Source organism: Dysidea avara, chromosome 12 (genome assembly GCF_963678975.1).
Source record: "Dysidea avara chromosome 12, odDysAvar1.4, whole genome shotgun sequence".
In the NCBI taxonomy this organism is placed as follows: Eukaryota; Metazoa; Porifera; class Demospongiae; order Dictyoceratida; family Dysideidae; genus Dysidea; species Dysidea avara.
In genome coordinates, this window is record NC_089283.1 from 6547511 (window position 1) to 6564670 (window position 17160).

The following is a 17160-nucleotide window of genomic DNA, read 5'->3' on the forward strand; positions in this document are numbered from 1 at the left end:
ACATAGTCTTTCCTGACGTACGATGGCAGTACGCTGTCGAGGATCCTTGACCTTTTCACACAGTGAAGCAGAGTGGGGCACTGGTAAAAGGGGCACTGTATCTTTCCCTTAGAACGTGTAGCCTTACCGGCACTGGAATGAGTGTGTGGGCTCACTGACACTGGAATGAAAGGAAGTAGTGGGAGGTAATGCTGCATGAGGAACTGTTTGTGCTCCAATCTCAAGAATGTACAGCTCATTATGGATAGAGGCCCTTAATTCGGCAATTGTCCACTCTCATTTGCTGTGAGCTCTAGCCATATTCTGCTTCATCTTCCCTGAGATTTTCCCTAGTAGGATTGTGGTAAGCATACTGCCGTAAGAATCTTCAGTTTGTCCCAGTGCCGTGAGACTACAGATATGGCTGAAATTGTCGTACACTGGAGGGAGTGATACTTGGAACTGGAAGGTCAATGAGGGCCTTTATGTGTGCATCGACCTGTTTGTATTTCTCACCAAATCATTCCTTTAACAGTTCTATGGAATCAGTATAGCTGGCATTTGTTAGCTGAAACCCGGTGATAACTTCAGATGCCTCACCTCGAAGTTGAGCCCGAAGGTAACTCTTCTGCACACCTGTGAGAGATTTGTTAGTGTCCACTGCAGCTTCGAAGGAGTCCCAGAAGGGCTGCCAGTAGAGGGGATTCCCAGAGAATTGTGGGAAGTCCAGCTTAGGAAGGTGAGTGGCTGTGTAACTGCTGCTGCTCTCTCTAGGCTCAGTACGATGAGGATGGGATGAGGAGGGGGTGTCTGATGGACTCAAACGATGAGTAATTTTGGCTGTAGCTGTACTGATAAGGGAAGTGGTGTCTTCCGCTTGTAGCACTTCAGCTTCAATCTCTTCTTCATTGTCAAGTCATTCCAAAATCTTAGTATCAAGGGCGGATATCAGGCCTGCCTTGCATTTGAGTTGCTCGTGCAAGTCTTGTAGGGCAATGTTATCACCTTGTCAGTGGTTGCTCAGATCCCAGTAGTTCGTCTACATTCTGTAAGAGTTTCTTGAGGTGTGCGCGGTATCCTCTTCTTGAACTAATGGCCTTCTTGATCTCTGTCATCCTTCGATGTTGAACTCACAGCACCAATAACGTAGCGGCGGTTGTGTAACGGTATAGTATTACCTGTGGTAACAGCACCAAAAATAACACTGTAGAGTTCGGTGCAAACTGGTTGTTACTCTTTTGTCCATCAATGAAATGTTCACTACATATTACCGTGTGCTCCGTTGGGTACCAGTTCTTCCTGTTTACAGCAGCAATCCATTTATTTCTTCGATCTAGATCCGCTGGGAAAGTATAAAAACTTAATCCACTCCCTCTTACACACAAATTGGAACAATTCACAGCACAACACTCCTTTGGCATCTTGTACCTGTATACCCTACAAATGGCGGACTGGTCCTAACGCGTGTCTTAAATTGGTAAGAGCTAGGCGCTTAGAAATAATTACCACGCCCCCTGCATAAGCTCTATACATTGTTTTCAGTGTGACGTTAAGGGAGGGTCTGAAGTTAGCGTCACTATGACGTTAAGCGTACCAAAATCAGTTTGGAGATTCCCCTAAGTTTTAAGGGAACTACACCTATAAAGATAATGTTACCTTTTGAGACCAATATTTTACGCACTGATTGTTCTATTAGAGTATCTCGATAATTTTGCACCAATTACAAATTAAATTCTATGCGTCACATGATCTTAATTTTTTCTTTTTTAAATGTAAAATTGGGTCGATCGGGTCCGAGCAACAACTTTTCAAATAGGTATGGCCTAATGCTACTTTTCGCGTCCCCTAAAGTCGAATGCTCGGGGAAACTACTAGACGCGAAAATAAAAACCTTTCGTTTCAGTAACCACTTCCTTTTTAAATTTATCCCGGGAATTACTAACAATATGGCCAAGTATGGCTATTCGTGTTGCAAATTCCCCTCCCTGGGTACGAGTTTGGGTGACGAATCCCCTAAAAATCCCCACCAGCTGCCTGACCTGGGGTAGGTGGGGCGTAACATTGATAGGTGCATTGTTCAACATGCATTTAGCTAAGCACTGCCGCGTAAACATTCACATGCCATGATGGTCACGTTCGAAAATTACGTGTGCGAATTGTTCAATTGCATTCGCAAGCAACCTTAATTGTAGAGAAAACGTAGAGGGCTTCTGCAGAAATGACGGGACACGTCCTCTGCACGCGGTCATTGGGTTATCCGCAGAATGATGATTCACGTGACCGGCGATTATGTCATGTGATGTGTCTACTCTGCTTTCGGGGCAGTCTCACCCCCCAGACCACAAGGTGGTCTGGGGGCGGGACAAGGTGGTCTAAGGGCAGTTGCTGCGCACAACAACGCAAAAAGGGGCGAGACCACTTACTCGGGGTGGAGGGTGACGGAACAAGATTTCTCAAAGAAAAGAGAGGTTGCTAAATGGGTGATCCGGAAACTGAGAGTGCAGTTCTAAATAAACTGTGTAAAGAAGGAAAGTTAATAGAAGTCAAAAAGTTTCTTATGAGTTGTGAAGATCCGAAAGATCTCCCTAGAAAAATAAACATCGTTGATGGATATTTTGGACCATTACATGAAGCAGTGATCAATGGTCATGCTAAGGTAGCATCTCTTTTACTTCAACATGGTGCTGATGTCAACAGTCGCGCTCACCGCCATGGTTCAACCCCGTTGCATTTGGCTACTTCCTGTGCACATGCAGAATGTGTAAGAGTATTGCTAGCAAATGGTGCTGATATTACCATAACTGATAATTTTGGGAAAACACCTTTGGATCAAGCTGATGAGGATTCTGTGGTGAAGATATTGAAAAGTGCTGGTTAGTATAGCTATATGCTATTATGTTTTCATAGTTGAGGTCTTAGACTACGTAGCTACACTGGCCGGGGCCCCACCATCACTTGTGTCAGCTTTCCAGCAGGCCCCATCACTGGTACATGTTTTAACTCATGTGATCCAACATAATCTCTCAATACTACCCTGTAGTTAATCATGAAAATTGTCACTGTTTGCTAGTAAATAATGTGCAATGGACCTTATTCACATTGACATCACAACGTATTGGGAGAGATGGCGTTTTGCTGTGATAATGTTGACATACAGCAACAAGGGGCAGGGTGAGGCATACATATTTGATGAATGCACTCATGTACAGTTTTATATCCAAAGCAAAAGGTTTTGCCTGTTGCGGGATTATTTTGCATCGCCACATCATGCTAACTAGCCTCTTATACCTTTGTTTTCCAATGATCCCATGTTGCAAAAACCACAAACAAGTTTAGTCAAATGTGACAAAGTGCCCACACTAACATGGCCATTTTGTTAATTATTATGTCAAGGTCCATTACAATGTATTTAAAAATTCCATTTAATGCCCAGTATCACATGATGGCAAGTTTAAATGCGTTGGAGGGAAGCTAAGTGAGACTATCCATCATGATTATGTTATATCACATCAAAAAGATAAAGCTACTCTATGCTAGGGTGTTGAGTGAGGCATTGTTGATAGAAGATGAAAAAATTGCCCATGTGATGAAGCAAGTTTCTTTCAATACCTGTAGATTGTCAATAGTGAGTTGATAATATTGGCACAAATAAAAGTTGGAGTTTGCACCAAGAATGAATTCTCAACTAGAGGTCATCAAAGTGATGGGCATGTATGGTGTATTCCTTTTATGTCCACTATGGATAAGATTGCAGAGCTGATAATAGTAGTTGTTAGTAATTAACAGAGGTGTAGCCAAGGGTGGGAATTTGTCCCCCCTCCCCCATCCGTCACCAAATGTTTATTTTTTAACCTCCATCACAAGCTTACCAGAGACTGACACGCAAATGACTATAAATTATGTGCGCTACTATGCGGTATCACCAGAGGTTGCTAGTGAATGCGCACACAACATTCAACTTGCTCATGAATCCACCAAATGAAAATTATAGACACACTTCTATATTTAGCCTAAATTACTTACATGATAGAGCTGGATTTTTCAAACCTGAAATGATAAGTGACCCGCTCGCAGGAGTCGCAACACACAAGTGACAAAGGAGACCAGTCAGATGATTCTACGAACCTACTACCTATGAGCTAGGTGATAAAGTGTTAAATGTAGCTTACCAAGTTTATTTTCTTGAGTTGATCACACTGAATCTTCATATGGTAGTGCAGTGGTATGCCTTTTTGGAAAACCATACATTTGGGCACATGCAAAATTTGTGGGAATTCTCAATTGAAAATTTCAGTGATTTTTTAAAAATTAACTTTTGCATATTCTGATAAAGCAACTATTAAGCCTTCTTGCTGTGAAATTTCACACCCATAGCTTCTTTTATCTAGGAGATATACTCAATTATATTAGACCATGTAGTAGTTTCACAATGCATGGGACAACAATTAACTTACAAATTGGGTGATTTGTTCATTCCCAAATCCAAACATTTGCTTGTCTTTAGACAATAATACAAGTGATTTAATTGAGAAAAAGCACAAAGAACACATGATTAAACTCTTGAGGATCTCTTTTCATTAATTTTAGATTGTAAGAGTGGTGATCTTTGTCAACAAAGTGATTTGTCATCAATTTGTCACATCTGATCACTATACAGTTCTATAAACTGATAATGAAAAGTTAGTTTGTAATGTATTAGACAGTAAATTGGCCATATCTTTGGAATGCTTCAACGTATCATCACAAAATTTTCACACAAGGTAGATAACCACTCAGTGCTTCATTGTAGCTATAAAAAAGAAAATTGGCCAATGTGCCCAAATGTATGGTTTTCCAAAATAGGGTCACATTTGTTTTTTACTTTGTCGGTCAGACGGATCCATCACAAGCTTAAAAGTACTGCTAGACAGGTTATGAACTGGGATTTCATACAATACACTGAATTTCACTGGCTGAAGTGAGTGAACACGCTATACTGTCAGCTGCAGCACAGGCTGTGGCTAACATAAGTAACTGTGATACATTGTAATATTCACAATAATATAATTCTACCAGATTGTGGACAAATTTGTTGGAGTACAGTTGTGGCACTTGTGATTATGCTTGGTGAATATACCTCCATTGATAAGTGATAACTGATAGCCATCAGTAATGAAATAGTTATGTAGCTAGTTATGTAACCTGTAATAATACAACACCGTATGTTGGCTAGTCCATCATTGGGTGATTAGCCTTTTTTGCAAGCATGAACAATTTTGAGTGTTTTGTGGGGCATGCCTACTCCTTCATCACCTTCTGGCTAGCTACACCCCTGGTAATTAAAGATTGAATCCTTAAAGCAATCTTGGTGGGCACCCTTCTCATTACCTCCACTCATGCTAATACATAGTAATCATACATGTGAGAAAAGGTAAATGCCTGTGAGTCCTGCTCATTACACAAATCACACAATACCTTGATACGTATATTGATTGGTTTATAAACAAGTTGATATTATGCTACTTCTAAAAACCAGGTGCCCATGCAGGTTAGTACTATCCTATTTTAACTAAATCGACAATTTTAATCAACCACATACAGTACTGCCCAGAGGTGACGTTACACTCATGAGCAGTTGACACTCGTGTAGTCCATTGTCGAACCACGAGTTTCTTTGGCATGTGTGCACTAGCTAACTCAACATGTGTAGCCATTAGGGACCCACCTATTATGCTCAAAATTTTACCTATTATGCTATGCTGCACTGCTCAAAAATTTTACCTATTATGCTATACTGCACTGCTCAAAAATTTTACCTATTGTGCTCAAATTATGCTCAAGCTTTATGCCTCATTTCCCTGTTTTGTTAATAAATTTGCAGTTATGGGCACATAATAAATGGCTGAATAACATCTCTGCCCTTCAAAATTTATGTGACAGAAAAGATCGATATACTCTAATAGAACAGTCAGCTGCCTGATTGTTCTATTAGAGTTATTGACTGTTCTATCAGAGTACATCGATCTTTTTCTGTGATACTAATGTATTTTAACCATCAAGGATTTGTAGTATGACTCAAATTTAATATTCTTCCTATTATGCTAGCATTATGCTCAATGCTTTCAGGCACCTATTATGCTCATAACTATGCCAGCATAATTGGCAGGTCCCTAGTAGCCATGACACATGAGCTCCCCCAGGTGGCTGCTCCAGTAACCGCATGCCTTCACACGTGATGTATTGCAGTCATGTGTCGCATCGAGTCACAGCCTGGATTTGAGCACTCGCGAGGGATCGTAGCTGGACAGTACTGTATATAATTTAGTTTACATGCTATTGCTATCATTAGATAAGTAGATTTGTAAATATTAAATACTGTAATTTAGCATATTTTGTAATTCGTGAATTATTTTGTAATGTGGTAATTACTTTTTTATGCACTGCTAAGGAAGCGTAACTATAACAAACCACTTTAAACCGCAAATTATGCACAAAAGTATCTTCTCAACTGTGTGTCAATCATGTTTTCTCACGTGAATTGTATAGAGAAAGCCCTGAAGCTGCCCTTCATTTTGGTTCATGTAAGTACGGGTAATGCCCCCTTTCAACTCAAAGGATATGCTACACTTGGTAGCCTAAGAGGCCTTCAATGTTGTTTTAAAGTTGTTAAGCGTCTAAGGGAAGACTGTTCACAAAGTTTATGAAGAGTAGCATACCCGTATTTTCAGGCTGCCAATCACCTCAGAGCAAAGTGGAAGTTTAATACAGGCTTAATTTAGCTTTCAATTCTTACATCCCGGCTGCTTTTTCCATTTTTAACATTTTTGCTCACTTGGGAGCATACGGACAATCAAACATAGGTAGATACACACACACACACACACACACACACACACACACACACACACACACACACACACACACACACACACACACATGCACACACACACACACACGTGTTTAAAAAAGCGAGTTCAGTAAATCAGGCACTTGCCTACAGCTGGCTGTGGGCACACGCCTGGTTTTAAAAGTAATTTGTGATGTTCTTAGCAGCATGAGGTTTGTAAATTTATAGTTGTGTCCACATGTAGAACCAGATGTATGAAGTTGGAATGAATTGCTGGGATATATGTTAAGATTATGACCCATGATCAGCATGTAATTATACCTGATTTCGTGATTCAACCTTGAGCCAACCTTTAATCACTGACAACTTCTATTGTATGTACCATATCACCTTTGCACCATTATAGACAATCTTAGCTGTAGTGGGCATTAAAAGGAATATGCATGTATCCCATCACTTTGGCAATCTCTTGTTAAGTATTCATTCTTGATTCAAACTCCAATCACCAGCAACGTTTATTCGTACCAATATTATCAGCTCAATCTTTGTATTAGCAGGTATTAAAATGAACTTACTGCTATATCGTTAGACAGTTTTTACATCTTCTACCAACAATGTCTCACTCAGCACCCTAGCATAGAGTAGTGTTATGTTCTTGATGTAATAGTGTGGTCTCACTTACCTTCCCTCCACACATGTACAAATGTGTAGGTTTCCTGGGGTTCCGGAAACCCCCTCTGAAATTTAAACTTGTGGCCGGGCCTGCAGCAGGAACACCAGACTATCTTAGGTAACAGTATATAGCATAGTGTTCTGCAATACAGTGCATTTTGTGTATCATGTATATATCGCCATCAATAAACTGTTCAATATGATACTGTATCACGGTACTACAATGAAGTGGTCATGGCTAGTTATAACTGGAGTATTAGCTAATAGTTGTAACAATATCCAATTTATCTGTACCTTAAAGAGCTGACAGTGATTCTACATTCACTGTGTATACAAATTGCTTTATTCAGGGAATGCTGATCAATTACAGTATTATACTGATGTGACAAATAGCTAGTGTGTTCTGATATGATTTTTAGTATATATGGAAAACAGACTTGCTGTTTAAAAAAGCACATCTCTCGGACAAACCTTGTGGGAGCATCCATCAAAGTGTTTGTGGTAGCTAATTGTCTGGGTGGTATAATAGAGGCAATCTGTGCGAAGAAAAACAACCAGATGAATTCAAGAACTATCTAACTTACAAAACCACACAAGGCCTCAGCCTGGTATTTGAATCTTCCAGCCAGCCCAGAAATTTTGAGTGGTCAGGCCTGCAATGAAGGTCATAGTCATACACACCGCTTTAATTGATCTGACTCATGTGATATTTAAATCTTGTAGTGACTGTTCTATTAGACTATAATTGCCATGACTGCTAGAGCATCTCAATCTTTTCACAAAATCACAAAGCTGAAAAGTGATCCAGCTAAAGCCAGACCATGGGCTCTGGTCCTGCTTCCAAGCATTAGCATACTGTGGATTCTAAGCAGATATGATCATGACTTACAAACTTCTGTGTGTAATTTGCAGTTTAAAGTGGTTTGTTATAGTTGATGACTCTTCATATACTTCTTGAACATTCTTCCCTTTCGGTTTTATAGATGTTTAACAACTTTAAAACAATGTTGAAGGCCTCTTAGGCTACCAGAGATAGCATATCTTTCAAGGTGAAAGGGGGGTGGTACCCGTACTTATGCGAACGAAAATGAATAGCAGCCTCGAGTCTTTCTCTAAACAATTTGTGTGAGAAAACACGATAGACACACTAAAACAGTTGAGAAGATACTTCTGTGGATAATTTGCAGTTTAAAGTGGTTTGTTATACGTACACTTCCTTAGCAGCGCATAGCAACGTAATTACTGAATTGTAAAATAATTCATGAATTATGAAATAAGCTAAATTACAGTATTTACAAATCCCTATAGCTGAATTAATAATAACAATACCATGAAATAGATACAACTATTTAGTTAGAATGGAGTTGCATTAACTGCATGGGTGCTTGGTTTTTAGAAGTCGCATAACACCGGCTTGTTTCAAAAGCATATAATTATTGGCTTAGGCTTACAGGACTTTTGCTACTGAGAGTAGTTGGGCAGTAATGTATGTTTACAGTAAGTTGGTAAGGTTCTTTATGATACCTATACTGTAGTAACAATATCTTAGCATTTTGTTATGAACTATGTTAAGTATGCATGGTCATATATATAGTATATTGTGCTCTATTACTATAGCACTTATCAAGGCAGTAAGAAATGATGCTCCTGATTTCACCTCACTATTGAAGACGCCGCTCAACCTGTTAGAGGATGATTGTATCAACCGTACCCTAATGGTGGCTGTGGAGACTGGCAGTCACAAAAATGCTGCAAAGTTGGTTGTATATGCATTGTCTCGATTATCTCAGAATCAGTTTACTTCTCTGCCATCAGAGATGGGTTGGTATTTAAAGTCATGCACCAAGCTTGATTTGCAGCAAAATGAATTAAGTGAAATTCCTCATTGCTTATTAGAGCTACCCAGCATCAGTGAGTTAAATCTGTCACACAATGAAATTGTGGAAATTCCTGATGTACCAGAATGGTCTGAAACTTTACTTAAACTTGATTTTTCCTTTAACCTATTGAGAAGCCTACCTGATTCTGCAGTGGCCGTCAACTTGAAGTCATTGAACATCAGTAACAATCAGTTTTGCACTGTCCCTCAATGTGTGTGTTCATTTGTGAGCCTTACCACACTCAACCTTGCTAACAACTCTAAGATACGTGTACTCCCATCTGAGCTAGGTCGACTAAGAAATCTTACTAATCTAAACTTGGATGGTCTTGATAATTTAAAAGATCCCCCTAAGAGTGCACACAAAGCAACGACTGATTGTGTCCATTATCTATACAATCAATTGCAAAATCCATGTGGTTATTTTCGCATGAAATTAATCCTTGTTGGCAAGCAAGCTGTAGGTAAGTCTACAATTGTTACTCGACTAACAGGCCATATTAGCAACAAGCCTACACATGGTGTGGATATTAGTGAGTGGACTTTGAAATATTTTCCAGCACGCAACAGAAAATACCTCTATTTTAACATTTGGGATTTTTCTGGTCAAGAAGAGTACCATGCAGTTTACCACTGCTTCATGTCACAACGGTCCTTGTACTTGTTGGTATGGAATATCACTGAAGGTGATAATGGAGTAGCTGACCTAAAGCTATGGCTCAGCGATATTTCCCTACTAGCTCCAGATTCTTGTGTCATTATTGTAGGTACTTTTCTTGACAAAGTTTCAGAAGAAGATCGTCAAGCAGGAAAGGTGGACCATCTTCTGCAAAAGGTACAAGAGCTCACTGCACAGTACCAGCATATTTTTGTTGCCAAGATTACCATGGTTGGATTGCAAGGTCGAATGGAGAATGTGGCTCAGTTAAAGGATGACATTTACAATGCTGCTTCAGAGTACAAGATAAATGGTCAGTGTGTGATGGGTGCCAAGCTCCCATCTAGTTATCACAAATTGGATGCCGAATTAGCCAGAATTCGTCAGAAAGTAAAGGATGGAAAACACAAGCCTATCATGCACTTTGCAGAGATTAAGAGAATTGTAAGAGATCTTGGGCTATTGGATATCAGTGCTGATGAGGAACTTCGCACAGCTATTAATATTTTTCATCAAGTTGGTATCCTTTTACATTATGATGATCATAAACACAATCTTGATGACTTGTATTTTGTTGATCCTCAATGGTTGTGTTATCTCTTGTCTACTGTTGTTTCTGTCAAACAAAATAACCGTAATATGCAACAAGGAATGTTGCATACTGGTGGTATTCCTTTATTCCAAGACAAGCGTTTTCCTTTCAGCCAGTGCCTTACACTGCTCAGTAGATTAGAAGTCATTGTATCACTAGACAAGGAGTGCAAAACAATTTTGATACCATCATTGTTATCTGATGATCATTCTGACGTTGCAAATAAAATAAATTCAATTGATAAAAACTGTTTCAAACGTTTAATACAGTTTTATCCTTCGGTTTTGGGAGGTAGTCATCCAATACCTCCTGGTCTTTGGAGTCATCTACTTGCTCGTGTAATCAATAGTGTTAAAGAAGTGAAGAATGTGTTATGTGACCAAACACCTCCTGAATTTAAGGACAGTGGTATTACTGATGCTACTACTGACATTTTTAAATTGTGTTTTCAAATAGAATGCTTATCAGAGAAGGCTACAAATAAAAGGGAAGATTGTATATCGATCACATGCTCATCCACAATTGAGGGTCGTAGAATATTTGGTCATTTAGTTGACACTGTAGAACAGCTAATTACTGAGTGGTACCCTGGACTTGCTGGTGTGGTTAAACAAAAAGCTCCCTGTTGTAAATGTCTCGAAACAGATGTTTCTAAGCCATTTGAATTCAGAGTAGACAAGTTGTTGGATCTTGTTGCTGATCACAAGTTGACCACAGAGTGTGGTCTGTCACACAAGGTACAACTAATAGATGTTGTACCTGACCTTTTGTTAGCTGATCTTGATCCTCTGTTTCATCTTGATCCTAATGAAGTTATTTACAACAAAGATAAAGAAAACATATTAGGGACTGGAGCATTTGGGAAAATTTACTGTGGGGAGTATAAGGATCTCTCTGTGGCTATAAAACTCTATACAAATGGAAATGTCAATAACAAGTTTAAGGAACTAAGATCAGATATTAAAAAATTACAACAATCACATCATCCATGTCTTGTTTGTATGGTTGGAGTAACTGTACATCCTACAATGTCAGTGGTTCTGGAGTATGCTCCTCTTGGAACACTACACTCCACTTTGCTTCAAGAACAAGAAGCCTTTTCAAGAATAGTTCTTTATCGTATTGCTATTCAGGTAGTATCTGCTCTACAGTTTCTCCACAACAGTGATATCATCTTCCGTGATTTGAAGGCAGACAATGTATTGTTGTGGTCACTATCACCAGATCATTTGATAAACTGTAAATTGACTGACTTCAACATTGCTACTCATTCTAATTCTAAAAGATTACGAGGCCTCCATAGTGTTAAAGGTTTTATTGCTCCTGAAGTTTCCCATTATGATCACACAATGTATGATCACAGGGTAGACATATTTTCCTTTGGTATGTTTCTCTACCAGTTGTTGGCTCGTCGTCATCCTTTTCACAATATTAAACCATCGGAAATAGAAACAGCCATAGCAAAAGAACAGAGACCACTACTGGAAGATGTTACAGTAGCTCAGTCTGGTTTATTTTATATGACACAAATTATGCAATTGTGTTGGGCAGGTAGTGCTGATGACCGGCCAGAAATGCAGAAGATCATCAAATGGCTTAGTACCCCAACACTACAGCTAATCATGAGCGTTGTTCCTATTACAAGTGAGTTCTCTCTTCGTAATGGCTGTTTTGCTATCCCAACAATTACTAGTAATGAGAGTGAGCTATCTCCTATGTCCAGTGATGTGTGGATCTGTTGTGATGGAGCAACAGGAATTGAGATAAACATATTTAAAACTAACACAATGGTTAAAACTGGAAGGCATTTTGTAAGGGATGATCAGGTGTGCTGTATCAAACAATGTGGAGATCATATTTGGTTGGCCTCACGAGTTGGCTTGGAATGTGGTTCAGTTGACATTTTCAATCAAAAAACTCAAGACTTAATCCACCACATCAAGATTGGAGACATGTCTGTATCTTGCATCAACAGTTCTGATCATGTAGTGTACATGGGTACAATGGAGGGTTACTGCTTTACTTTTCCCGTAGATATAGAAACCGTTAGACGTGAGGTGAAACCAAAGTATAAGCATTTGTCAGAATACCGCATTGATGGAATTGTGCTGACTCAAACTTGCTTGTGGGCATCCACTCATAACCAAATTCTTTTCCTGAACCCTGAAAGTTTTGATAAACAAGGTGTGATTGAGAGGACAAAACACAAAGTTGGACAAATAATGGTGTCTGATGATGGTGATCAGGTGTGGAGTGCTGACATTGGTGGTGTGATATTTTCATCATGGAATGCTCGTCAATGTGTACACATATGTGATGTTGATGTGAGTGTTGTAGCTGAGAAGAAATGTAATGTTACAGATCCTCAGGATCAAGTAATCACAGTCATGTGTACTGCTCTTGATACTGTATGGATTGGTTTAGCCAGTGGGAACATTATTGTATTCAGCATGAACCCTCCAGGTGAAATGTTGATGTCTTTCAAGCCTTATGGAAGTTATGTACGCTTTCTTTCTGCGACCAAGTACCCCGGTCCTTGTCAGAAGGAGGAGTGCATGATAATAAGTGGTGGGAAACCATACCAACCTGATGATAGCTTTAAAGAATTATCAGACCATAGTGTAAGCAACCACTCTGTGGACAAATCTGGGGTTGTAATTTTATGGGAGGTACTTCCAGCAAAGTACATGAGACAGACACAATATCTCCATGATGGCTCCTCTTGGCAGAGTTATTCAAGTCTTGAGAAGGCCATGACAGATACTGGCTTTGCAGCATCTAAAGGATGCATTCCATTTATGCAGGGTTCTGTTGAAAGCAAACAACAAGTAAGCAACATGAATGAGCATATACAGGTCAGCCATCAATGATCTGAAACCAACTACCAGCCACAGGAGGAGTAATCTGTTAGTTTACTTAATGATGACATTAACAACCAGCTGCAGCAACAGTGAATTCTAATGACCAGTTAGAGCAGTATTTAAATTTATCTAATCGTCCAAATTTGCACATACAACTAGTGTGATGTATATACTATGCGTAAATGTGAGTAAATTCTGTTTGTGTCGTTCATTGTATTATCCTCTATGTATTAATGATAACTTTTTACACAACAGTGTAGTGAAACCTTGATAAACTGTAAAAGTTGTCTTACAGAAGTAATGAATTGCATGTTAGAAATGTTGGGTCCTGTATATACAACATGGCTAAATGAGCTGGTTTTGCAATAGAAGTGGCTCCCATTAGCTGTGCATAACAGCTATTAATAGTATGGATTTCTTGAGTTTAGAGTAGTGGCATATGGGTATCATATCAAAGCAACTACTTTGTAATCTCAAAAACTGAGCTCTAATGACAACAATGTAAAAAAGGACAGCAATTTAGGTAGCACTGTATGCAAACAAGGTGTGGTATCAAGGGATCGGAGTAGCTACATATGTACACAGTGTGTACAAGCCCTTCAATTACAAGCATCATTAGTGCAGTGAAAGTGCGTTTACACCAGTCACAGTACTATTAACTGTATATCAAGACTCACGGTAGTGAGGCGCGCGGCCAAGAAACTACAAAGCGCACGCCCAATTAAAAGACGCGCGGCCACTACTGTGAGTTATTTACGTGTAGGGATGGTTTTGCAATATTAGCCCTGGATTATGCAACATCTCTCAATAGGTTTGTATTGCGTTACTTTTATTTTATTTTATTTTATTTATAATGCTTTTTGAAGCAGGAGAACCTGCATCAAAGGTCTGTGGGCAACCTGTGCCCACAGCCAGAAATGTACAGCTATACATTAATTATAATTAACTACATTACAATTACTTATTACTTAACTATGTAGAGTAACTATGTATTTATTACTAATTTGCAGTTCAGTGTCATTAAAGAGGGAGATTGGTTGTCTTGAGCATCGGTGGCATGGACATAAGAAATGAAATGAACAGGATCGATCAGAGTTAAAGTTAACTGTAAAATGGTCCCATAGATGTTTTGTTAGCTTTTGTTTGATGACATGAGGTGGTAAAGATAAGTTTATAACAGGTAGATGATTCCACAGTCTTACAATTCGATTGAAATAGAAATGATGATGAGAGGTGGATAATGTCCTAGGATGGCGTAGTTTTAAGTGACTTTCAGATCTAGTGTTGTTGGTGTTAAAAGAGATAAAATTTTTGATGTCAAAGTTGTCTGTTGGTGTATTCAAGGATTTGATCAGAAACATTAAATCAGTCAGTTCATAGATGTACATTAACGGTAATAAATTTAGTTGTTGTAGCCTTGATTTATAAGATGAGATGTAGTCATTAAGTATGAATTTAGTAGCTCTACGCTGCACACGTTCCAAGGTAGTTATATCTCTTATTAGTTGAGGTCTCCATATTTGTGAGCAGTACATTATTTGTGATCTAACCAAGGAAATGTAGAGTTGCTTTTTAGCTTCTATACAATTGACCCTAAAGGTACGTCTGATCAAGCCTAGAATCTGATATGCTTTAGTAGTGATAGTTTTATAGTGGTCTGTCCAATTGAGATTGTAGGAGAAAATGATACCAAGATCCTTGTGTTGTAAGAGTTGCTTTATAGGGTTTCCATTAACTGTGTAAGTTGTGGTGTCCAGATAAAGGGTGGCTTAGCCCAGAAACGAACATGTACAAATTTGGCTTCATTAAATAATAAGTCTGTAGAGTGGCTCCACATAGCTGTATTATTGACATCACTTTGTAGTTTACCAATATCCTCTGTGGATTTGATTGCCAGTAGACATTTGGTGTCATCAGCAAATACAAAGGGCAATGCAGATTGAATGTGTTGGGGAAGGTCGTTTATGAATATGACAAACAAAAGGGGTCCTAATACACTCCCTTGGGGAACTCCGGAGAGGACATTAGTTACGTAATAAAGTCTATCGTAGTAGTAGCAGTAGCAGTAGCAGTAGTAGTTTTCTTGTGACCGGCGCGTATTTAGACATATTTCGCTTTATTTCTCAACCTTGTGTTACACCTAGCGTCACCTTAAACCAGTCAACTTACCCATGTTTGTACAGTCCATCTAGCACTGACATTATCTAATCCTGGTTTGTTCATACGCGTATTTTCTTCGATCAAATCTCTAATCGAGGGCAGTACTTATCTTTTAATGCCTAATAACTCACCTGCACATTTTATTCTATCACTGGCATCTATTTTACTCACGAATTAATAAGTCTTGGCATGGATTTAGCGAGGAATTCAACTTGCAACATCAAGCAATCTGGTACAAAAACATGGCGATTTGGGTGTGGTCCATTGCGTAATTTTTGGTTACCATGGTTTTGAAACTGCTCTATAGACCTTATTCACTGAATTAATTTCGTAGCGCTTATAACCCGTTGCGAAGGAGTTGTCCGCCATTTGCAGTACCTAAACCATGGTAACATCACAATTCTCCGCCAAATTCACCATTTGCAGTACCATAACTATGGTAACATGATAGCAACGGTCGTGCTCGCCCAGTTTTAGAACTCAAAATGGCGTCCAAAACACTATCGTCATGGTAAATGTGGACCCTTGTATGGCTTTGCGTGACATCAGAGGGCGCTTACTGTTCTAAATAGCTACCATACTCATATGGTACGAATTGCTGTACCATACGCGTATGGTTGTACCGTACGCGTATACGCATATGGTATGTACCATACGCGTATGGTACAAAATACGCATATGGTATAGAACAATGCCATCAAGCCAGTTGTAAACATTTTCCAGGTTACCATTATTCCACGGAACGGCACGGAACGGAATGGCATATTCCGTGGCATTGTTCTCCGGAACGGAACGCCTAAAGTTCCTAGATATATCCTCTAAATCACTTTCAAACACTATACTATGTTACTTTTGTGACAAACAAAACGAGCCGGCTGTTTCTTGTAGCTGATAACTAGCCTTCAGGCTATAATTATGCTAATGTGGGATTTTATCACGTGACATGCAGCTGTCATCCGAGGTGACAACACGACGAGGAACACAAGGTGAAGAAGATGAGTTGGTGACGAATGCAAAGAAGTCCTTTTGTGGTGAATTCAATCTCTTTGCTGTAGTTATAGAAGGTGCTTATGGCAGGAAGAACCAGAATGGAAGGCGATTCCGACGGTAGAACCAGAGTGGAAAATGACCTGGACGGCAGAACCAGTGTGGTATACCAGAGCTAAGAAGGATTGATAATTACGTTTTAGGTACTTTAGCAGATCGCCATGATTTTTGATGAGTACTGAGAGATTCATAGTTTTACAAACAAAGGCCACTCAACTTTTGGCTTACTGCAAGAGAAATTTAGTACTGCTGTATGTTACAATAAGTATGGCCCTAACACAGAATTTGAAAACTTATGTGAGTGGACAAGGATCTTTTGGGTGTCGGTGAGTGTGTGTTTGTTTGACATATGTTGTCTCTCAGTGGAACAGCCTGACTGCTCCAAACCTAAGTCGCCAATTATCGGCACCATTTCATCACGCAGTTGTAATTCCTTAATTCAATGGCATACGAACTTCCAGTTTGAACCAGTTAATAGAGCAGTCC

General features: G+C 39.3%; 1 protein-coding gene across 1 annotated transcript; it reads left to right on the forward strand.

The window, feature by feature from the left end:
* Positions 1-2375: 2375 nt before the first annotated feature.
* Positions 2376-13795, forward strand: LOC136240937 (leucine-rich repeat serine/threonine-protein kinase 2-like). Its single transcript, XM_066032033.1, has 2 exons — positions 2376-2852; positions 9095-13795. Exons 1-2 carry the CDS (start codon positions 2456-2458, stop codon positions 13474-13476), a joined length of 4779 nt encoding a protein of 1592 aa, XP_065888105.1. The 5' UTR covers positions 2376-2455; the 3' UTR covers positions 13477-13795.
* Positions 13796-17160: the final 3365 nt, after the last annotated feature.